The sequence below is a fragment of the Saccopteryx leptura genome, chromosome 7 (assembly GCF_036850995.1).
Source record: "Saccopteryx leptura isolate mSacLep1 chromosome 7, mSacLep1_pri_phased_curated, whole genome shotgun sequence".
Classification (NCBI taxonomy): Eukaryota; Metazoa; Chordata; class Mammalia; order Chiroptera; family Emballonuridae; genus Saccopteryx; species Saccopteryx leptura.
Genome location: NC_089509.1, coordinates 120,994,217 through 121,016,655, shown reverse-complemented (window position 1 = coordinate 121,016,655; position 22,439 = coordinate 120,994,217). Strand labels below are relative to the sequence as shown.

Below are 22,439 nucleotides of genomic sequence, written 5' to 3'. Positions count from 1 at the left end.
TGGCCCCCTCCCCAGGCTGGACGCACCGCCCAGCACTCTGGCCCCCTCCCCAGGCTGGACGCACCGCCCAGCACTCTGGCTCCCTCCCCAGGCTGGACGCACCGCCCAGCACTCTGGCCCCCTCCCCAGGCTGGACGCACCGCCCAGCACTCTGGCCCCCTCCCCAGGCTGGACGCACCGCCCAGCACTCTGGCCCCCTCCCCAGGCTGGACGCACTGCCCAGCACTCTGGCCCCCTCCCCAGGCTGGACGCACTGCCCAGCACTCTGGCTCCCTCCCCAGGCTGGACACACTGCTCACCAGTGGCTGCGTCTTTGAGCTGTTGGCTCCCGTCGGTGACTTTAGAGTCTGAAATTTGTTCCTCACTGTGGGGAGAGGACTTGGTGTTTTTAGCTTTTCCAAGCTGCCATTATCAGTCTGGGTTTGACTTAAATTCTCAGTTAATTCTTTGAGGAGAAAACATAGCCCTTGATTAGTAGAGTTTCTGGAGATTGGCCGGTCATCATTTTCCCTCCAGGGGCTCAGCAGCTGTCGTCTGGGCCCGTTTCCTGTTCTCTCCCTTTTTGTGGCAACACTGCCTTTGGCCCCGTCCGTGCCCTCTCCTCTGACACCCTTGCTGTGCTCTCACTTAGAAAAAGAAGACCACAACCATTGCGGTGGAGGTGAAGAAGTCCCAGCACAAGTATGTCATCGGGCCCAAGGGCAACTCCCTGCAGGAGATCCTGGAAAGAACGGGAGTCTCTGTGGAGATCCCGCCCTCAGACAGCGTTTCCGAGACCGTGATACTTCGAGGCGAGCCTGAGAAGCTAGGGCAGGCGCTGACGGAGGTCTATGCCAAGGTAACTGCTTCCCGGCGGATCCCGGGTGGATCTCGGCGGATCTCGGCTGCTCGCCTGCCCCGAGCCCCGCGGAGCAGCCTGGATGCTGCGAACTCTCAGGCTTGTCTCCTGGTTCTCCTAGGCCAACAGTTTCACAGTTTCCTCCGTCACTGCTCCATCCTGGCTTCACCGATTCATCATTGGCAAGAAAGGGCAGAACCTGGCCAAGATCACTCAGCAGATGCCCAAGGTGAGGGCGCTTGCTTTTGCCGCACCGGGTCGGCCTCATTTCTCCTCGTCCTGTTTCTGGGCTTTGTCTTGGGGCTGCTGTTCGTCCTGCTGGGTGTCTTTGAAAACTGGGGCATATTTTTCAAAAATTAGGATGAGTCTTTCTAAATGTCTCTGTCATTCTTGGTCTTTTCAACCAGAAAGAATGTGTATTGCTAGGTTTGATGAGCGTTTTAAGAAACACCTTATCTACTTATTATGACATCATAACTTCCTTAGTAGTTACATCTGTAAATTCTTTTTTTTTTTTTTTTTACAGAGACAGAGAGTCAGCGAGAGGGATAGATAGGGACAATAACAGAGAGAGATGAAAAGTATCAATTATCAGTTTTTCGTTGTGACGCCTTAGTTGTTCATTGATTGCTTTCTCATATGTGCGTTGACCGCGGGCCTTCAACAGACCGAGTGACCCCTTGCTCGAGCCAGCGACCTTGGGTCCAAGCTCGTGAGCTTTTGTTCAAACCAGATGAGCCCGCGCTCAAGCTGGAGACCTCGGGGTCTCGAACCTGGGTCCTCTGCATCCCAGTCCGACGCTCTATCCACTGCGCCACTGCCCGGTCAGGCACATCTGTAAATTCTGAAGAGCAAACTTTATCTGCTAATTGTGTGAAGAAGGGAGTTAGCGGGCCCTGTTCTCTGCATGCTTGTCCTGGAGGTCCTCTTGGTTTTCCAAAGGAGACAACAGTCCCAGGGGACTTGAACCAGAGGACATACCGTTATATTGTATTGCTCTGTAGACATCTTATTTCTTCCAAGATCAGATTTCTGGTCCATACTGATGGCCTGGCTTCCTGAGGCCAGTCTCCCATGCGGTCACTTCCTCGCCCGATGTGTTGTGTACAGGAGTGCAGTGGCCTTGGCTGGGGACTGCCTTGGGAGCTGCACTGGGTCAGCATCTGGCCATGTGAGTGCCTCCTCTGCGGCCCGTGGGGGCGGGCGTGCACAGGGAGCGCTCCAGGGAGGCGCCCTGAGGTGCAGCGTCCTGCCTGCTGGTGACTGCCGTGTAAGGGACTGTGCAGTTCCCGGTTCTGGTAAAGGAAAGATGACTCTGTCCATTACCTTTAGAACCGACATAACAGCGTTCTTCAGGCCCCCTTCGCAGCTCCTGTGGTGTCTGGACGTGCGTCCCCAGGAAGCAGCGTGGGACACGCCGCCGCCTCCGGGAAGCACTGTGGGCTCTCGGAGTCGGAGCTGCTGTGCCGTCCGTCCTCAGTGTCCCTTGTTTTGCTGTGCTAGGTTCACATCGAGTTCACGGAGGGCGAGGACAAGATCACGCTGGAAGGCCCCACGGAGGACGTCAATGTGGCCCAGGAGCAGATCGAAGCCATGGTGAAAGACTTGGTGAGGCGCCTTTTCCCGGTGCTGGTGACTGAGCCTGGGCTGCATGTTCAGGCCTCGGGCGTGGGCACAGGAAGGGGGCCCAGTGGGTGAGCACTGGGTTCTGAGACGGTTAGAACCGGGCCAGGAGCCCAGAGAGGCATGGAGACAGAAGGGTCTTGCGTGGGGGCCGAGGGGTGAGTTTGCCGTCCTGGCGGTGAGTGGTCAGAACAGGCAGCAGCTGCCGCTCTGGCCGCCCGGCCACACGGCTCGTGGACGTGCTCTGTTCTCCACAGATCCACCGCATGGACTACGTGGAGATCAGCATCGACCACAAGTTCCACAGGCATCTAATTGGGAAGAGTGGAGCCAACAGTGAGTGAGGTGGACCGCGGGGACAGCTGGGAAAAAGCCACCAAGTGTCACACTGGGTGCCCTCACCCAGTTGTTTGGCCTAGAGGCAAACGTGATCAACTGGGTCAGTTTCTGAGTCACCCACAAGGGCCATGGTGAAGGCGCCCCCAATGGTGTTGTCCTCTGGAATTGGTGGGTGATGTCCAGCAGCGCTGCTCCCATCCCTAACCCCTGACCTGGAGCTGACCAAGGGAGGAGTCAGGCATTTCTAGACCCGTGCTCCAGGCAGACAGCACGGGAGGGACTCTGCTGGGCACACAGCTGTGTGAGCCTGGGCTCGGCGCTGGACTCGCCTGTATCGAGGAGGTAGCACGAGGTGGGACAGGGGCAGAAACGTGTCAGGGGAGCTGTCCTTGAATCCCAGGATGTTCCGAAAACTGTTCTCTCGTTCAGTTTACCTGCATGGCCATCGCACTGTCACAGGGCTCCCCAGTTATAGAAACAGCCCAGGGTCTCAGCTGCGGAGGGAGGTAGGCTATCATGTACCCCAGGCCAGGGTCCTGCCCTAGGTTGTGAGGACCCCCACACACACACCCCCACACACACACACCCCTGAGTGCACCCTCTCTGGGGAGTTGGCCTGGGTGGCCCGTTTTTTGTTCAAAGTACATGCAAGCTTGTCACTTGCTATCTGGTGTCAGTCTTGTGTTCTGGGATCCTTTTAAGTAACAGGTGACTGAACACGCTCAGAGCAGCTCTTCTAAGTGCTCATTTGCACACATGGCTTGAACTGTGCACACTCCATGAACTGCTTCTGTGTGCTTTGTTTTGGGTGACTGCAGTGTTTTAGTAGAAATGTGAGGAGTACAGTGCTAACGTTAATTCTGGTTTCTGCTCCCCGGGACGTGTGGAATCACTTAGCATGGTTCAGAGTTGTGCCTGTTCTGTTTTCTTCTAGTTCAGTTTCTAACTCGTTTTTTTACATAATCTAAGCTGCCACCCAGCTTGTGTGCCCTTGATTCTTGTCCTGCATGGCTCCGCTCTGAGCAGCACCTCCTTCTGTGTCCGAGCACGATGCTCAGAACCTGACCTGCTGGCACTGGGCGCTGGGCGCTGTCGGGAGACGGTGCCAGAGGAGTGCTCTCAGCTCCGCCCGCTGTGCAGAGACGGCAGGCGCTTGTGCATCTGAGCGGGCGACAGGTGCAGGCGGTGCCGCCCCCATGGGGTCCCGGGGACTGGTGGGGATGCTCTTAGCTTCGGTTAACCTGAGGACTGCTGGTTTTTAATGGCTCTTAATATTTATTTATCGAGAAATTTTTTTGATTTGAGGTTCCCAAACTTGTCTTCGCATTAGAAATACTTGAGATCTTTTACACACAGCGTGTCCTCACTTAACGTCATCGATGGGTTCTTGGAAACTGCAACATTAAGTGAAACAAAGTACAGAAAGCCTGTTTTACCAGAGGCTCATGCTGTGAACCAGAGTTGAGTTCCCACAGCTTCAAATTCCAAATAAAGACCCGAGACCCTGCTAATACCAAACACTGAAATACGTGTGAGCGACACGTACATTTGGGAAAGATGAATAAAAACCAGTAAGGTAACTCTTCCCTCCCTCGTTCCAGCTCAGGGTCATGGGTGGCTGGAGCCTCTCCCAGAAGCCCCGGGTACAGGGTGGACCCCCTTGTAGACAGGGCCAGCCACTCCCATAGAGTCGGGGACAGTGTGGACATGGTGTTCCCCTTAGGTGCACACTCTTGGGCTGTGGGAGGAACCTGGGTTTCTGGAGGAGATTTTTCTTGTGGACGTGGGAGACCCTGCACATTCCACACACGGTGGCCCTGCTGGGAAGCGTGGTTTTTCCCCTCAGCCTTATAATGAAAGCGTGTTGTCGCCCTGGCTGAGTGTCTCAGTGCATAACACGTCATCCGGGTGCACCAGGGTTGCAGGTTCAGTCCCCAGTCAGAGCACATACGAGAAGCAAGCAGTGAGTGCACAGCCATAACAAGGGGAAGAGCAGTGAGTGCACAGCCGTAACAAGGGGAAGGGCAGTGAGTGCACAGCCGTAACAAGGGGAAGGGCAGTGAGTGCACAGCCGTAACAAGGGGGAGGGCAGTGAGTGCACAGCCGTAACAAGGGGAAGGGCAGTGAGTGCACAGCCGTAACAAGGGGAAGGGCAGTGAGTGCACAGCCGTAACAAGGGGAAGGGCAGTGAGTGCACAGCCGTAACAAGGGGAAGGGCAGTGAGTGCACAGCCGTAACAAGGGGGAGGGCAGTGAGTGCACAGCCGTAACAAGGGGGAGGGCAGTGAGTGCACAGCCGTAACAAGGGGGAGGGCAGTGAGTGCACAGCCGTAACAAGGGGGAGGGCAGTGAGTGCACAGCCGTAACAAGGGGGAGGGCAGTGAGGGCACAGCCGTAACAAGGGGGAGGGCAGTGAGTGCACAGCCGTAACAAGGGGGAGGGCAGTGAGTGCACAGCCGTAACAAGGGGGAGGGCAGTGAGTGCACAGCCGTAACAAGGGGGAGGGCAGTGAGGGCACAGCCGTAACAAGGGGGAGGGCAGTGAGTGCACAGCCGTAACAAGGGGGAGGGCAGTGAGTGCACAGCCGTAACAAGGGGGAGGGCAGTGAGGGCACAGCCGTAACAAGGGGGAGGGCAGTGAGTGCACAGCCGTAACAAGGGGGAGGGCAGTGAGGGCACAGCCGTAACAAGGGGGAGGGCAGTGAGGGCACAGCCGTAACAAGGGGGAGGGCAGTGAGGGCACAGCCGTAACAAGGGGGAGGGCAGTGAGGGCACAGCCGTAACAAGGGGGAGGGCAGTGAGGGCACAGCCGTAACAAGGGGGAGGGCAGTGAGGGCACAGCCGTAACAAGGGGGAGGGCAGTGAGGGCACAGCCGTAACAAGGGGGAGGGCAGTGAGGGCACAGCCGTAACAAGGGGGAGGGCAGTGAGGGCACAGCCGTAACAAGGGGGAGGGCAGTGAGGGCACAGCCGTAACAAGGGGGAGGGCAGTGAGTGCACAGCCGTAACAAGGGGGAGGGCAGTGAGGGCACAGCCGTAACAAGGGGAAGGGCAGTGAGTGCACAGCCGTAACAAGGGGAAGGGCAGTGAGTGCACAGCCGTAACAAGGGGGAGGGCAGTGAGGGCACAGCCGTAACAAGGGGGAGGGCAGTGAGGGCACAGCCGTAACAAGGGGGAGGGCAGTGAGTGCACAGCCGTAACAAGGGGAAGGGCAAGTGGATGCTTTTCTCTCTCTCATTGTCTCTCTAAAAAATATCAGTAAGTTTTAAAAGAAAGAAGGTGTAATGAAGCATGTTGAACACAATGTCATTGTTTGAGGACCTGCTGTACTCTGACACCCACACGCTTCAGACCAGCTGAGACCCAGGCTCTCTAGTCCCGGCCGTCGGTCACTTAGCGCTGTCGGGGCGATGCTGCTGTGGTCTGTCCCGTGGAGGTCATGTCCAGACTGCACTGGAAGATGGGGATTCTCGCTCTGGGGGCCTCCTCACTCTTTCTGCTTGTGGACGGCTGGTTGGGTCATTTGGGCTTTTCGTCCTGTTGGTCATTGGTGGCCTGTAAGCAGATCCTGAGTCCAAAAGGTTTCCTTTTGTTCTTAAGTCAACAGAATCAAAGACCAGTACAAGGTGTCTGTGCGCATCCCTCCTGACAGTGAGAAGAGCAACCTGATCCGGATCGAGGGGGACCCTCAGGGTGTGCAGCAGGCCAAGCGGGAGCTGCTGGAGCTCGCCTCCCGCATGGTGAGCCCCGCGGCGGGCAGAGCAGCGTGGACCCAGCCCCAGGGTCCAGCTGCCGGCACCTGGGCATTCCTCTTCCCATCTGACAGAAGCCCCATGCCAGTGGCCGGCTTTTTAGTGGTGACTTCGAGTTCCTCAGCTGTAGTCCAGGGCGTGGAGTGGCCTCCACTGCTCTCCGGCCATCCACTAGCTCACTGCTCAGCCTGGGAGTGTCCCGTGTTCTCCCCCTTGGTCAGCCAACTCTCGTCCTGAGTGTCCAGGGTGCTTTGCTCTGGACTGTCATGTTTCTAGAGTACGGACCCTTGTTTCTGTCAGTCTGAGGCCAGTCTGCTCCACAGCTCCCAGCACTCTGTAACCTGGTTGGCTGGTGGGCAGGTAGTGTTCTTCCCCTCCTGCCCCCTGTTTCTGTATCTTCTGACCTCTTACCGGGCCCGCTGGAGGCGGTTGAGGACCACATGGTCCAGGGTCCTATGCCGAGCCGTTCTTTTCTAATCATGTGCTCAGGGCCCTTGTCCAGCCCTCCAGGCAGTGAGGAGGGTCACTGGCCTCAGTCTCTGGGTCCAGTTAGAACGCACGCCGAGTGTGGCCCTGGTGGTCGTGTCGTGGCTGCTCAGCAGCAGTTTTGGTGGGAAGGCTCTCAGTCCGTTCTTCAGCTACACTGTGCAGGAGGGCGGCAGCAGTGGTGTGGCTGTGGAGAGGGCAGGTGTCCAGTGGGTGGTGCCTCCTGTGAGAGGTTTGCTTACCTGGGGACAAATGACAACTTCAGTCGTATTTTCAGGAAAATGAGCGTACCAAGGATCTAATTATTGAGCAGAGATTTCATCGCACAATCATTGGGCAGAAGGGTGAACGGATTCGTGAAATTCGTGACAAGTTCCCAGAGGTAGAGCTCCCAGGGGCCTTATTTTGCTCGGGAGTGGGCTGACTGGCCCTGGGGAGGGGTCAGTGTGGGCTGACTGGCCCTGGGGAGGGGTCAGTGGGGGCTGACTGGCCCTGGGGAGTGGTCAGTGTCTTGGAGTTCTTTGTCACCAGTGACGAACTCAGCTTATTGGTGGTTCGTTCTAGGTTATGATCAACTTTCCAGACCCAGCACAGAAGAGCGACATTGTGCAGCTCCGAGGGCCCAAGAACGAGGTGGAGAAGTGCACGAAGTACATGCAGAAAATGGTGGCGGATCTGGTAGGGGCTGCTTTCCCCCTTCGCTGTGTGACAGGGTCGTGGGGTCTGAGGGGGGTGTGCCATCAGGACCTGTTTTGGGAAGCACACTTGGGCACAGGGTGGGTCTGCCTTCTCAAGGACTTTACTGTACAGAAAAGTACCCAGCACTGGTGTGTTGTCTCTTCACTCCTTCAGTCTTCGACTTTTCATTGACGATCTGTAGTTTTTAACATACAGATTCCGTTCATGTTTTGTTCAGTTTTTATCTGTTTTGGATCTTAGTGCTGTCATGAATGCCACATTTGTAGTCCCTATTGTTGTGGTGCCACTGCTCAACCCTGATGTTTAACTGGCAGAAATTCTAACAAGCTGAGTGTCTGTGGAACTAACGTGGGAAGGTTCCCTCTGGCCCGTGCCAGGTGACCTTGTTTCCTTCAGGGTCTCAGGCACGTAGGAAACTCCCGTCCAGGGAGGAGAGAGGCTGGTTCAAGTAGCGTCATTTATGGATTGTCCCTGTCCTCAGACCTACAGAGGGGAGAGGTCAGTTGATGGGGAGGCTGCAGGGGGTCTGTGCCTCCACAGTCACTCGCAGGCACACACTTAGCTCGTGGCCATCTAGGAGAGGGGTCCGGTGGGCTTCCCTGCACAGGGCTCATCGTGCTGCCCGGGAGCACTGGGCTTCCACAGAGTAGCCAGGTCTGTGTGTGTTCTAAACTCACTCCTCGGTCTGGTGTCCTGGCCTCTGACCATCCCCGGCCCTCTGTCCTGGAGGTGGCATGGACTCCCTCTTAACCTGCAGTGCTTATCGGGGCATCTGATCACACTTCGTTACATCTGATTGTGGAACGTGCATCTGACAGGTGGAAGGTCACTGTTTATCAAAGGGGGCTTTGTACACAGTAGCTGTGACGGGCCAGGCCACTCAGTGGTCGAACAGGCATCTCAGACGTGCTCGCGACAGACCTCTGAGGGTCGGGCAGGGGGAGAGCAGGGGTGTGAAGTGTGCTCTGCATCGGCCTGTTGTTTCATCCTGCCCTTGGGGACCGGGCGCTTTTTAGCAGGGAGGTTAATTGGGCCGCCTCTTTTTGTTTTTCAGGTGGAAAATAGCTATTCAATCTCTGTTCCAATCTTCAAACAGTTTCACAAGAACATTATTGGGAAAGGAGGCGCCAACATTAAGAAGGTAATCTACACGCTCACCCCTGAACCCTGGCTCTCTTCACCGTGCCCCAGGGCCCTGTGCCGTCCTGGCTTCACCCTGGAAGGGGGGAGCCTTCCTTCTCACCCCTGCTCCGAGTGTCTCAGGTGTAATCACTTGTCACGGCCCCTCTCCCTGCAGATTCGTGAGGAAAGCAACACCAAGATCGACCTTCCAGCGGAAAATAGTAACTCAGAGACGATTGTCATCACGGGCAAGCGGGCCAACTGCGAGGCTGCCCGGAGCCGCATCCTGTCCATCCAGAAAGACCTGGTAATGGGGGCGGCGGGCATGCGGGTCAGGCGGGCAGTGCCCCTCCCAGAGGAGCTGTTGTCGCGTGGTGGACTCCCCACAGTACCCCCGGGGGCCCTGGGAGAGGTGGCATTGGACGCGCCTGCTCGGAAGTCGTCATGCCCTGAAGGCGTTAGAGTTTGGGTTTTTTTCCATTTTTAAGAAATGAACACATAAGAAACTACACATCTAGCAGTGTGGACTGGATGTAGTTGGTGTGTGTCCATGGAACAATCTCCACAGTCAAGACAGCAGGCTCGCCTGTCACCCTGCAGTGGCGTCGTGCCCCGTAACACCTGTCCCACCTCCCTCCCCCGCTCCCCGGTGTCCCTGTCCAACCGGCTGCTGTCACCCCACATCAGTCTGGGTTTTTACATCATTGTCTAAGACAGTGCTTTCCAACCGTTGGCCCGCCAGAAATGTCCTTCGGGTCTGCGGAGGAGCGAACCGCTCTGATGTTGTGTGAAGATTTCCCCTCCGGATTTAAGGGAATCATAGTATCTCTTTTCCAGTCTAGTTGCTTCACTTTGCATATTTTGAGATTCATCCATGTTATCACGGTATCAGTGTGTGTGTGTGTGTATGTGTGTGTGTGTGTGTGTGTGTGTGAGAGAGAGAGAGAGAGTGTCAGAGAGGACAGATAGGGACAGACAGGAAGGGAAAGAGATGAGAAGCATCAGTTCTTCGTTGCGGCTCCTTAGTTGTTCATTGATTGCTTTCTCATATGTGCCTTGACTGGGGTGGGGGAGTGGGGGGAGCTACAGCAGAGCAAGTGACCTTGTGCTCAAGCTAGTGACTTTTGGGCTCAAGCCAGCAACCATGGGGTCATATCTATGATCCTGTGCTTAAGCCAGCAACCCTGCGCTCAAGCTGGTGAGCCTGCACTCAAGCCAGTGACTTGGGGTTTCAAACCTGGGTCCTCCGCATCCCAGTTCAACGCTCTAACCACTGCGCCACCACCTGGTCAGGCTCAGTACTTCATTTTTTAATTGAGATGTAATTGATGTACATTATATTAGTTTCGGGTGTACAGTGTAATGGTTTGATACATTGTGAAATGATCACCATAGTGAGTCTAGTAAACCCCCATCACCACACAATTACAAAATTTTTTCTTGTGCTGAGAACATTTCTCTCTCAGCAACTTTCAGACATGCAGCCCAGTATCGTTAAGTGTAGCTGTCACCTTACGCGACAGACACCTCAGGACTTCTTTTTTCATACCTGGGAGTTGACCTCCTGGCCCCTTTGCCCCTTCCACCCCGACCCCACCCCTCCGCTGTCAGCTTGGGGCTCATACTTTTGCCGGGTGGTGTTTCCCTGTGTGGACGGAGCAGGTGCCCTTCGCGTGAGCTTGGTCCTTCGAGGGTTTCTCTGTTATCCGAGTTGTTGAATGCATTGACGTAGAGATCTTCATAATGTTTCCACGTCGTCTTTTTATCGCTTGTAGTGATGTTACTCCTCTCCTTTCTAATATACGTAATTTGCATACGTATAAGATGCCCTTCTTTTATCCCTGGCAGTAATATTTGCTTTGAAATCTATATATTAAGGCTTTCTTTTAGGCGGCTTGCTTTTCTATTCAGTCTGACAGTCTCTGCATTTTAAAATGAGAAGTTTACATTTGTTAGGTTAGGATTGTATCTATTGTGTGTTATGTTATATATTTTATTCTATATACTTAAGTGTAATAAATTACACTTAGTGTGATTGATTTACCTTTAAGTTTATGGTAAAACATACAGTTTATCTTCTGAGCCGTCTTTAAGTGACATTAAGTACATTCAAGTTGTTGTGTGGCCATCCCCACCATCCATCCCGAGAATGCTGTCATCTTCCCAGACAAACGCTGTCCCCATGAATCCGTGACTCTGTCCCCTCCGCCCGGCCGGTCACCTCCCAGGACTGACACGCAGTTGGTTTTGTCTCTTCTCTGCCTCCTTTCCCACTGACTGTTTCTCTGGTTCCTTTTGTCTTTCTGGCTGAGCTTTAGTGGTTGCCCTGGAGTGGGAGGCACCCCCGCCGCTGTCTCCCTGCAGGGGACGCCCGTTGCTCACCGTGCCCCCTTGCTGCGTCATCCGCGGCCCCTTCCCCGCGTTAGGAATGCCACAGCCGCTGTCTCCTGCAGGGGACGCCCGTTGCTCACCGTGCCCCCTTGCTGCGTCATCCGCGGCCCCTTCCCCGCGTTAGGAATGCCACAGCCGCTGTCTCCCTGCAGGTGACGCCCGTTGCTCACCGTGACCCCTTGCTGCGTCATCCGCGGCCCCTTCCCCGCGTTAGGAACGCCACAGCCGCTGTCTCCCTGCAGGGGACGCCCGTTGCTCACCGTGCCCCCTTGCTGCGTCATCCGCGGCCCCTTCCCCGCGTTAGGAACGCCACAGCCGCTGTCGGCCTTAACTACCCAGTTATTTCTTAAGGAGATTCAAATAATGGGGAAAAACTCACATGTTTACCCACGTAATATATCCTCTGTGTTTCCTGTTCATCCCTCCTCATCCCCCTCCAACTCCTGTACTTTTTTTTTCTTCCTGAGACAGACAGGAAGGGAGAGAGATGAGAAGCATCAACTCGTGGTTGCAGTACTTTAGTTGTTCATTGACTGCTTCTCATATGTGCCTTGACCAGGGGGCCCCAGCCGAGCCAGTGACCCCTTGCTCAAGCCAACGCTTGGGCTCAAGCTGGGGAGCCTGCACTCAAGCCAACAACCTCAGGGTTTCGAACCTGGGACCTCAGCGTCCCGGGTCAGCGCTCTGTGCACGGCACCTCCGCCCGTCCAGCAGGTCTGTGTTCAGCTTCTTGGTCCTGCTCTTCAGGGACTCAGCTGCCTGGTAGGCAGTGTGGTGTCCTTCCACTCACTTAAGCTCTGCTGATCTGCGTGGGGTGGAGGCGTGGCATCCTTTCTCCCTGAGTTTCTGTACATCTGTTCATTTTCTGCCGTGTCTAACCTGCCTGTAACCTCATCTCTAGTGTATTTTTCTATTCCCATACTATTTTCACCTGTGGAGTTCAGATTGAATTTTTGTTTTCATACCTGACACACAGCGTTTTCCTTCAGCTTCTCGGTCGTGGGCTGGCTGCGTGGTGCGAAGGCCCGATCACTGTCCGTGGCTGTTCCCAACTTCTCTCATTCCTGGGTTGTTTTCCGCTGTTGTGTCCTCGTTGTGGGGTTTTTTCCTATTTCTTGGCATATCCGTATTTTTTTCTCTGGCAGATGTGAAGTTTGCTTTGGTGGATGCTGGATATTTTACGTTTGTGTTTTGTTAGCTCCTCTCTGGATGTGTTAGGTGAGGTCACGGCAGTGTTTATCCGGCCCAGTCACTGCCAGGTGAGGCGAGCCCCTCGGGCGCACGCTCCGTGTCCTGTGGACGTGGGCGTGGACTGAGCCGCAGCCTCTGCGTCCTTGCTCTACCTCCCCCTCTTCTGGAGCGGGCGAGCTCCGTGTCCTGTGGACGTGGCCCAGTCACTGCCACGTGAGGCGAGCCCCTCGGGCGCACGCTCCGTGTCCTGTGGACGTGGGCGTGGACTGAGCCGCAGCCTCTGCATCCTTGCCCTACCTCCTCTTCTGGAGCGGGCGAGCTCCGTGTCCTGTGGACGTGGCCCAGTCACTGCCACGTGAGGCAAGCCCCTCGGGCGCACGCTCCGTGTCCTGTGGACGTGGGCGTGGACTGAGCCGCAGCCTCTGCGTCCTTGCTCTACCTCCCCCTCTTCTGGAGCGGGCGAGCTCCGTGTGTTGGCGTAGGTGCCTCTCTCCACGCTCTCCTGTGTGCTGTCCCGCCAGCTCTGTCCTCGACACAGGGCCTTAACGGGGGCAGTCGTGGGGCTCCCCGTGGGTGCTGTCTCCAGTGTCTCGAACACCACTGTGTCGGTGGCAGGTAAACCTAGTCTGTTGTTTCATCTTGACTGGAGGCAGAGTCTCTGCCAACAGGGTTTTACCAGAAAAGGCTCCTCCCCAGACATTTCAGACCTGTCCCTGCTGCTCACGACAGAGAGGGCCTGACAGCGGGCTTTCCGACTGCGCTGTGCCACACGGGCATGCCCTCGGCTGTGCACGCACAGGCTCTGGGCCTCGCACCGATGCCGCGCCGACCGGCCGAGTGCTCACTCCCCCCCCCCCCCCCCCCCCCCCCCCCCCCCCCCCGTGCTGTGGTTTCAGGCCAACATCGCGGAGGTGGAGGTCTGCATCCCGGCCAGGCTGCACAACTCCCTCATCGGCACCAAGGGCCGCCTCATCCGCTCCATCATGGAGGAGTGCGGCGGGGTCCACATCCACTTCCCCGTGGAAGGCTCGGGGAGCGACGCCGTCGTCATCAGGGGCCCTGCCTCCGACGTGGAGAAGGCCAAGAAGCAGCTCTTGCACCTGGCAGAGGAGAAGGTACGTGCCACCCGCGAGGGTCTCTCTGCACCTGTTCCTGCAGAAATGCCCCCTCTTCAGAACGCCAAAGACTTCCTTTGTGGCGGGGCAGACGGCTTTGTGTTCCTTTATGTCTCTGACTTGGCCGTTCCTGAAGGACCTTTCCAGGTCAGGTGCCTTGTCTGCAAAGTAGATACGGTGACGTTGAGCTTGTCAGTCTTAAAAAGTACGATTTCTGTACAGTAAAGTCCACCTTCTCAGTGTAGTTCCGACACGCAGCGGGACCCTGTCCGCCAGGCTGTGTGTGGACAGTCCCTCGCAGTCACGGGGTGGGCAGAGCTGGGGTCAGCGGGCAGCAGGCCGGACTTGCTGCTTTGTGCTCTGTCACTTCGCTGCTGCTGTCCCTGACCCATTCCTTCCCAAAACCATGTTGGAACCAACCTGTCGACTTAGGGGAAATCCATGCTGGATTTTGGTTGGAATCACGGAGAAGCTGGAGGTCAAGCTGGGGAGAGCTGACACCCAGCACTGGTGTGTTGTCTCTTCACTCCTTCAGTCTTTGACTTTTCATTGGCGATCTGTAGTTTTTAACATACAGATTCCGTTCGTGTTTTGTTCAGTTTTTATCTGTTTTGGATCTTAGTGCTGTCGTGAATGCCACATTTGTAGTCCCTATTGTAGTGTATAGAAGAACACTTGATTTTGGAGTTGTGGTCATGTATTGTGTATCTGGTCTAAAGCTCACTTATTAGTTCCAACAGCTTTTTTTGTGGGTTCAGGTGACTTTTGTGTAAAGCACGTCATCTGTGATGGACAGTCCATTTCTTCGTTCCCAGTCTGTACCCATGTGTCTGGTCCGGCTGTGTTGAGTGGGCAGCCTGGCCTATCGAGGAACTCACAAGTACTCCGTCCTCTACTGTGCATGCGCGCGCGTGTGCGGAGGGCCAGGGGTCTGGCAGGCTGAGGACGCTTCCCTCTGAGTGTTTACTGGAAATCACTGTTGGATGCGTGCAGGCCCCTTTTGCCTCCATTGACATGATGTATGTGTTGAGTTGATTTGTTTTTTATTTTTAACATTCCGTCTACTTTGCATTTCTGGGGTGAGCCCCCTTGGTTTTGGTGTCCTGTCCTTTGCTGGATTGCTGGGCTGGGCTCACCTCTCCCGTTAGCTGTTTGCGAGTGTCTGTGAAGAGGGGGTGTCCTGGAGTTCTGTGGAGTCAGCCTAGAAAGGTGACCATGCATCTGTGCTCGCAGCGTGCTGGCCAGCCCGTGGTCCCCTTCCCTGGGGGCCTGCAGGAGCCTGGCCCTCCAGGTGCATCGGCCGAGGAGCTGGCCCTGTCCCAGCACAGGCCTGTGGCGGAGCCTTGCCTGCACCCTGGTGCGTCTCTGAGCCTGAGGCTGGGGTGTCCCTGGCTGTGTGGGCTCACCCAGAGCACGTGTGGAGGAAGGAGTGGACAGGGAGCACTGCCTTGGGCACAGGAGGGGCTCCCCCACGCCCCACGGTCCCTAGCAGTGGCTTGCTCAGCTCCGGGATGTGGCAGGCCTGGGGTCCGGGTCTACGTGCTCTAACCGCTGTGGCATCTCCCACTGCGGCTGAGGGAAGTGCGAAGGCGGTCGGTCTGAGTGGCCACACGTTTGTTTGGCTGAGGCTTTATTAGCCCTGTTGGGGGACGTTAGGACAGTGTGAGGGAAGCTCCACACCGCATGCCTGTCCCCTCGGGCCTCTTGTTCACCTGCCCCCGAGCCAGGCAGGTGGCATCAGGCCAACGTAGGTGGGCTTGGTTTCTGCAGCAAACCAAGAACTTCACCGTGGACATCCGTGCCAAGCCCGAGTACCACAAGTTCCTCATCGGCAAAGGGGGCGGCAAGATCCGCAAGGTGCGCGACACCACCGGCGCCCGCGTCATCTTCCCGGCGGCAGAGGACAAGGACCAGGACCTCATCACCATCGTCGGGAAGGAGGACGCCGTCAGGGAGGCCCAGAAGGAGCTGGAGGCCCTGATCCAGAACCTGGTGAGGCCGGCCTCCCTGGAGCCGTCCGGGCAGCGGGCGGGCGGCCTTGGCCATTGGCCCTTCACGTTGCTCCTCTCGTCTCTGCACAGGACAACGTGGTGGAAGAGCACATGCTGGTGGAGCCCAAGCACCACCGCCACTTTGTCATCCGGAGGGGCCAGGTCCTGCGGGAGATTGCAGAGGAGTACGGCGGGGTGATGGTCAGCTTCCCACGGTCCGGCATACAGAGTGACAAAGTGACCCTTAAGGGGGCCAAGGAGTGTGTGGAGGCCGCCCGGAGGCGCATCCAGGAGATCATCGAGGACCTGGTGGGCGCCCGGGGGTTCGGTGGGGTCCTCGATCGGCGGCCACTCAAAGCTATGGGGCCACCGTCGCCCTCACCCCGGCTTGTCCCTCAAGCCAGTTCACTGTGGTCCCCGGGACCTGGGGCTGTGTCCTTCCGGACCGCTGCCTGCAGTGGGTGGATGCTGTCAGAAGCAGCCTAGGTGTCAACTTTGTGAAGGTGCCATGTATGCAGGGAACTGCTGGGCTTCTGAACCAGCCTTGAGAGAGCTCAGCCCTCCTCTGCCTCCCGGGACTCCTGTGGCCACCTGCCGGCAGGAAGGTGGGGGCAGGGCTCTCCTTGTATGTAGAGAAATAGGGTGTTACAGTCAAATTCTGGGTGGGAGCAAGCATCAGAGCAGTTGTGTACAGATGAGTCATTTCTTTCTTAGTTTTTTGGAGAAAGGGTTCACAGGGGCTTCCCTGTGGCCCCACCCCATCCTTCCCCCCCCACCCCTTCACCCCATCATCACAGGCGTCCTGGGTTCACCTTGGGAAGGGGGTTTTTGCACGCTGTGTAAATGTGAATGGGCTGTAAGTGCTTAATCTTTGCCTTTGTGGTTTCTCTCCTTCCTACCCCCCCCCCCCCAGGAAGCCCAGGTGACCATAGAGTGCGCCATACCCCAGAAGTACCATCGCTCTGTCATGGGCCCCAAAGGTTCCAGAATCCAGCAGATTACTCGGGATTATAACGTTCAAATTAAATTCCCGGACAGGGAAGAGAACCCAGGTGGGTGCCCCTGGGAGCCCTGTGCTGGTGAGAGCAGGAGCGTGAGTGTCCCGGGCGGGGCGGGGCAGTGGTCGTGGTGCCAGGTGTCTGGTGGAGCTGTGTCTTGCCTGCAGGGGATGCAGGCTCTCCTGGTCTCCAGGCCACGGGCCTCGTCAGTGGCTTCAGGGTAATGCAGTCTCTCCCGGTGTCTCAGGCTCGCAGCCGATGCTCAGGCCAGAGGAGAGAAGCCCCGCACCGTCATGCAGGGGGGCCCAGGTTCAGCCCGCTGGTCCCTAGCCTCCTTGGGGGTCCTGTGCCTTCTGGGGCAGGGCAGCCTCTGACCCACCTGAGGACGCCGTGCTGCCCGCCCTTCTGCAGGGACCTGTCAGCCCCCTGTATCTTGTTGGCCATCTGGTTTTGCTTTGTGTCCCAGGGAGGTGACCTGAGGCTATTGTGGCAGACCTAACTTTGTAAGGCCTGTGTGCTCCTCGAATTGTCACAAAGAACATAGTTAGCTAGTGTTGGAGGCCCACCAGGTCTGGCTGGGACGAGCTGGGGCCTGCGGTTTGCTGACCGCTCTTCATCTACACTGACCTCCACAGGCCTGTGAGGGCCCTGCCTTCCTGGGAACACGGGCTGTTTTGAGTAGAAAACTAGTTACGTCACACTGTGTCACAGTCATGTTTCACGCTTGAATGTTTCCTTTTTAATTTTGATCTAGTTTTACACTTAAAGAAAAGTTTCACCGAACAGAATTAAATGTCCATCCCGTGTACTTGATCTCCCTGGCCTCTCTCACCCACTCTGCCCTGTACATGCGTGTGCACACGCCTGCACCTGTGTGCTCTGAGTTATTGGGTGTGGTTCTCAGACCTGCCCCTCCTCCCGCGGAGGCCGTTGGCCAAGACTGAGGACGTTCTCCTGGCAGCCACCGCGTTAGTCCTGGCACGCTCACCAGAATCTGGAGATCTGACTACGTGACACGGTTCATAGCTGACGTCTGTTTTCCCCTTGTCTGCCTGGGGACACGACGGCTCTGAGCAGTCCCCATTGGTGTATGCGACCCGGGCTCACGTGCTGTCTCTGGCCAGGAGCCCCACCAGCCACTCCCATGGCCTCGTCATCCTTGGCACTTGCCTTCTCCCTGGCAGCAGACGCTGGTGCGGCCTCCCCACATCCCTCCTGGTCTCTCAGGCCTCCCGGCACTGGGTCTCTGGGGCTGTGAGAAGGCCCGTCCCCCCATCAGCCCCTGGGTCTCAAGTGGCAGGCCTGTGTGGGAGCGGAGGCTGTGTGGCTGACGCCCGTGTGACCTGCCGTCTCTCCCCAGTTCACAGTGCGGAGCCGGCCGTCCAGGAGAACGGCGACGATGCCGGCGAGGGGCGCGAGGTCGACCCCGGCTCTCCACGGCGCTGTGACATCATCGTCATCTCTGGCCGCAAGGAGAAGTGTGAGGCTGCCAAGGAAGCCCTGGAGGTGCGTGTGGCTCCTCTTTGTCCTGCGTGCTGCGCCCTCGTGGCCACCGCCTGTGGGTCTGGTCACCTGATAAAGCTGGCGTGGTTTCCTCCCCCAGGACCTGGCAGTGGTGCGGGGCAGCCTCGGGCCAGCGGGTCAGGGGGCTGTGGGGAGCACAGCTGGTGGGTCTCAGTGTCCCTTTCTGTGAAGTGGGGGTGTTCAGACTTACCGGGCACCACTTAGGTGTCGGGAACCGCAGCACACGGAGTGCAGTCATCCTTGCGTTGAGGGGACGTGGGAGAAGCTGCTGCCCCACATCTAGGGATTGTAGCTGGGTGGCCCCGGGCTTGTCCTGTGACCCACGCAGGCTGGAACCGCAGTCCATTCTTGATCTCTGAGGCTGGGAATGGGGCAGCCTCTGCGTCTGAATTTCTGGCCTCCTCCATGGGTTTCAAGTCCTGTCTTTCCTAGATTCCTTCTGTTCTTTTGTTCTGCATCGACAAGGGGCCTTCTGCATTCAGCAGAGGCTCAGGGCCAGCGTTAACCTGGCTGTGGAGTCCATATCCCTCCTCACGTGTTCTCAGTCCCGGTGGAACAGGGCAGGTGGTCTGAGATCCCCGTAATCTCTCCGTGAAGCCCTCAGCTGACCCCGTGGGTCACCCTGCTCACTGCGCTCACGCCTGCTGTCAACCCTCTTCCTTGTAGGCACTGGTCCCTGTCACCATTGAAGTGGAGGTGCCCTTTGACCTTCACCGGTACATCATTGGGCAGAAGGGAAGTGGGATCCGCAAGATGATGGACGAGTTTGAGGTGAGCAGTGTGCAGGTCCTGTCCCTGGAGACGGGTGTGGGGAGTGAGCAGTGTGCAGGTCCTGTTCCTGGAGACGGGTGTGGGGGGTGAGCAGTGTGCAGGTCCTGTCCCTGGAGACAGGTGTGGGGGTGAGCAGTGTGCAGGTCCTGTCCCTGGAGACCAGGTGTGGGGGGTGAGCAGTGTGCAGGTCCTGTTCCTGGAGACGGGTGAGGGGAGTGAGCAGTGTGCAGGTCCTGTCCCTGGAGACAGGTGTGGGGGTGAGCAGTGTGCAGGTCCTGTCCCTGGAGACCAGGTGTGGGGGGTGAGCAGTGTGCAGGTCCTGTCCCTGGAGACCAGGTGTGGGGGGTGAGCAGTGTGCAGGTCCTGTCCCTGGAGACGGGTGTGGGGAGTGAGCAGTGTGCAGGTCCTGTCCCTGGAGACAGGTGTGGGGGGTGAGCAGTGTGCAGGTCCTGTCCCTGGAGACAGGTGTGGGGAGAGTGAGCAGTGTGCAGGTCCTGTCCCTGGAGACAGGTTTGGGGAGAGTGAGCAGTGTGCAGGTCCTGTCCCTGGAGACAGGTGTGGAGAGTGAGCAGTGTGCAGGTCCTGTCCCTGGAGACAGGTGTGGGGGTGAGCAGTGTGCAGGTCCTGTCCCTGGAGACAGGTGTGGGGGTGAGCAGTGTGCAGGTCCTGTCCCTGGAGACAGGTGTGGGGGTGAGCAGTGTGCAGGTCCTGTCCCTGGAGACCAGGTGTGGAGAGTGAGCAGTGTGCAGGTCCTGTCCCTGGAGACAGGTGTGGGGGTGAGCAGTGTGCAGGTCCTGTCCCTGGAGACAGGTGTGGGGGTGAGCAGTGTGCAGGTCCTGTCCCTGGAGACAGGTGTGGGGAGTGAGCAGTGTGCAGGTCCTGTCCCTGGAGACAGGTGTGGAGAGTGAGCAGTGTGCAGGTCCTGTCCCTGGAGACAGGTGTGGGGGTGAGCAGTTTGCAGGTCCTGTCCCTGGAGACAGGTGTGGGGAGAGTGAGCAGTGTGCAGGTCCTGTCCCTGGAGACAGGTTTGGGGAGAGTGAGCCCCCAGAAGGTGCTCTCCTGCTCTTCTCTCTCAAGCTTCACACTGCCCACCCCGTCCCCAGCCTGTGGGTCTGTCGCTGCCGTCAGTGGGGGCCAAGTGGACACATTTGTGTCCTGAGGGACCACAGACATGGGGTCTGTTCCCTTCTCCCCCAGGTGAACATACATGTGCCAGCTCCTGAGCTGCAGTCTGACATCATCGCCATCACAGGCCTCACCGCAAACTTGGACCGCGCCAAGACCGGGCTCCTGGAGCGCGTGCGAGAGCTGCAGGCAGAGCAGGAGGACCGGGTGAGCAGCAGGCGAGGATGCAGGTGCTTCCTCTGGAGCCGCGGTCCTCTGCCATGGGCACACTCGGGAATCGCCAGGGGCTTCCAGGAGACCCAGCACTCGGGCCACGCTGTGGCCAGTTAAATCAGGAGGCTAGAGGCAGAGCCAGTAAGCATCCAGAGGTCTTGCTGAGCTGGGAGCCTCCACCACATCAGAACAGTGCTGGGGGCGTGGCCTTTCCTCTTTCAGTGAAGCAGTGACTTTCTGTGCTGAGTAGCAAGTTCTTTGAAAGCAGGTCTGGAGACATGGTGTTGCTTTCAGCCTTACAGGGAAGGTGAGGTGGGGAGGTGCAGGGGCTGCTGCCCAGAGACCAAGTGTGTGCTGAGGTCCAGACTAGGCAGCACGGGGCCACCGCCTCCCTCACTCTGCAGTGTCCTGGGAGGGTCACGTGAGTGCGGCACAGCTGGCGGGGTCCTGGGCCCTCGGAGCAGCGTGGGAGGTGGTGTGGAGGCCTCGCCAAGGGCCGTGACTGAGCTCCGGCACCCTGCCCTGTCGGCCTGGCCCCGTGGTCTTGGCCCTGGCACTGACTGGGGTCTGTCCTCTGACCAGGTCTCTGGCCACACGCATCCGGGGCTGTGTCCCTTAGCACTTTGGTTCTCTTTTCTTTTTGGCCTTTTTAATGCCTACTCCTCAGATCCCAGCTCCTCAGATCAGAAGACCCAGCTTCACCTGTTGTCATCGGGCCTCTTCGTTTCCTTTTTTTAAATTTTACTCATTTTAGAGCGGTAGGGGGAGGGAGAGAGAGAAGAGGGGAGCGGAGGAGCAGGAAGCATCAGCTCCCATATGTGCCTTGACCAGGCAAGCCCAGGGTTTTGAACTGGCGACCTCAGAGTTCCAGGCAGACACTTTATCCACTGTGCCTCCACAGGTCAGGCCCTCGAATCTCTTTCTGAGAGACCCTTGGGCCTGGCTCTGCTGGGTCCAGGCTCTGCTGGGTCCAGGCCTCCGGTTCCCATCACTGGTTGATGGTGGAATGTGGTAGAGGTTTGCGGAAGAGGCACGGCTTGTTCTTGTTGCTCTGGTAACAGTGGCGCCTCCCAGGTTCAGGACCGAGGGAGCACGAGCACGTGCTGGTGAAGGAAGCTCGAGACGTGGGTGCCCTGCCCTCCAACTCTTCCTCGCTTGTTTCCCTGCAGGCTTTACGGAGTTTTAAGCTGAGCGTCACTGTTGACCCCAAATACCACCCCAAAATCATTGGGAGGAAGGGCACAGTGATCACCCAGATCCGCCTGGAGCACGACGTGAGCATCCAGTTTCCCGACAAGGAGGATGGAAGCCAGGTGGGAAAGGCCGTTGGGTCAGGCGCCACTTTGGGGCAGATGGGCTCTCGTTGACGTCTGTGCTGACCTGGGATAGTGACCGGGCAAACAGGAGGTGCCCAGCTGGGTGGTGTGAGAGCAGAGCTCGGAGTGGCCAGTCTGATGCTTGAGTCTGGCTCAGGGTTTGGGTCCCATCTTGGCTGTGCCTGCTGAGTAAGCTTCCTTTTCATGGCTGTGCTGCCACGTGGACTTGGGGCATTTTCCTGTGCCCCGCAGGGGGCTCTGGCAGGGCCCTCACAGTGGTCGTCACAGGTGGGTCTGAAGAGGCGAGCCCTCCACCCTCTGCACTGAGACCACTCCCTGGGCCCCCCACTGTCACACCTCTTGGCCCCTCCTGGCCCTCAGCCCCAGCCCCAGCGGTGTGCACACTGGGAGGCCAGTCTCCGCTGGGCCTCCTGTAGTCTCTGCGACAAAGCAGAGCACCCAGACACGGTTTCCTGGGACCTTTCAGTCTGCAGATGGGCCCCACTGTGCCCCCCAGCCCGCATCTGTGTGTCTGGACGGGCCCTGGCTGCTCCTCTCTCCAGCCTTCACTCGGGGTCCTTCGTCGTTCAGAGAGGGGAGTGGGGCAGGCCTGCAGGTGCTGCCCACGCCCCGGCCCCGCGCCAGATGCAGCCTGTCACCAACGCTTCTGTTTGCCTCTCTTTCTAAGGACTGGGTTTATGTTGCTGTTCTTTTTCATTTTTGACTTCATTTTAGTTTCCTTGATCTTGAGAGTTTAGCACTCTGCAACTCTTGCCTTCGCTACCCTTTATGGGGCTTTGTTTTTGCAAGAGAGAGATGAGAGGCATCAACTCGTAGTTGTGTTGCTTTTTTTGTGCCTTGACTAGGGTGGGGCTCAAGCCAAGCCAGGGACCCTTTGCTCAAGCCAGCGATCTTGGGCCTCAAGCTGGTGACCAAGGGGTCATGTTG

At 57.6% G+C, this 22,439-nt stretch overlaps 1 protein-coding gene across 2 annotated transcripts in view; it reads left to right on the top strand.

Moving 5' to 3' along the window:
- HDLBP (high density lipoprotein binding protein) overlaps positions 1 to 22,439 on the top strand; it is an 83,992-nt gene that overhangs the window by 58,450 nt on the left and 3,103 nt on the right. For both annotated transcript variants that reach the window (XM_066345838.1, XM_066345837.1), the window contains exons 8-24: positions 632 to 838; positions 960 to 1,067; positions 2,342 to 2,446; positions 2,719 to 2,797; positions 6,398 to 6,537; positions 7,313 to 7,417; positions 7,600 to 7,713; positions 8,789 to 8,875; positions 9,032 to 9,163; positions 13,335 to 13,553; positions 15,324 to 15,545; positions 15,635 to 15,853; positions 16,458 to 16,596; positions 17,903 to 18,048; positions 18,733 to 18,837; positions 20,035 to 20,169; positions 21,345 to 21,488. In XM_066345838.1, coding sequence (XP_066201935.1) covers positions 632 to 838; positions 960 to 1,067; positions 2,342 to 2,446; positions 2,719 to 2,797; positions 6,398 to 6,537; positions 7,313 to 7,417; positions 7,600 to 7,713; positions 8,789 to 8,875; positions 9,032 to 9,163; positions 13,335 to 13,553; positions 15,324 to 15,545; positions 15,635 to 15,853; positions 16,458 to 16,596; positions 17,903 to 18,048; positions 18,733 to 18,837; positions 20,035 to 20,169; positions 21,345 to 21,488 — 2,406 coding nt within the window. The remainder of the gene's footprint in view (positions 1 to 631; positions 839 to 959; positions 1,068 to 2,341; positions 2,447 to 2,718; positions 2,798 to 6,397; positions 6,538 to 7,312; positions 7,418 to 7,599; positions 7,714 to 8,788; positions 8,876 to 9,031; positions 9,164 to 13,334; positions 13,554 to 15,323; positions 15,546 to 15,634; positions 15,854 to 16,457; positions 16,597 to 17,902; positions 18,049 to 18,732; positions 18,838 to 20,034; positions 20,170 to 21,344; positions 21,489 to 22,439) is intronic.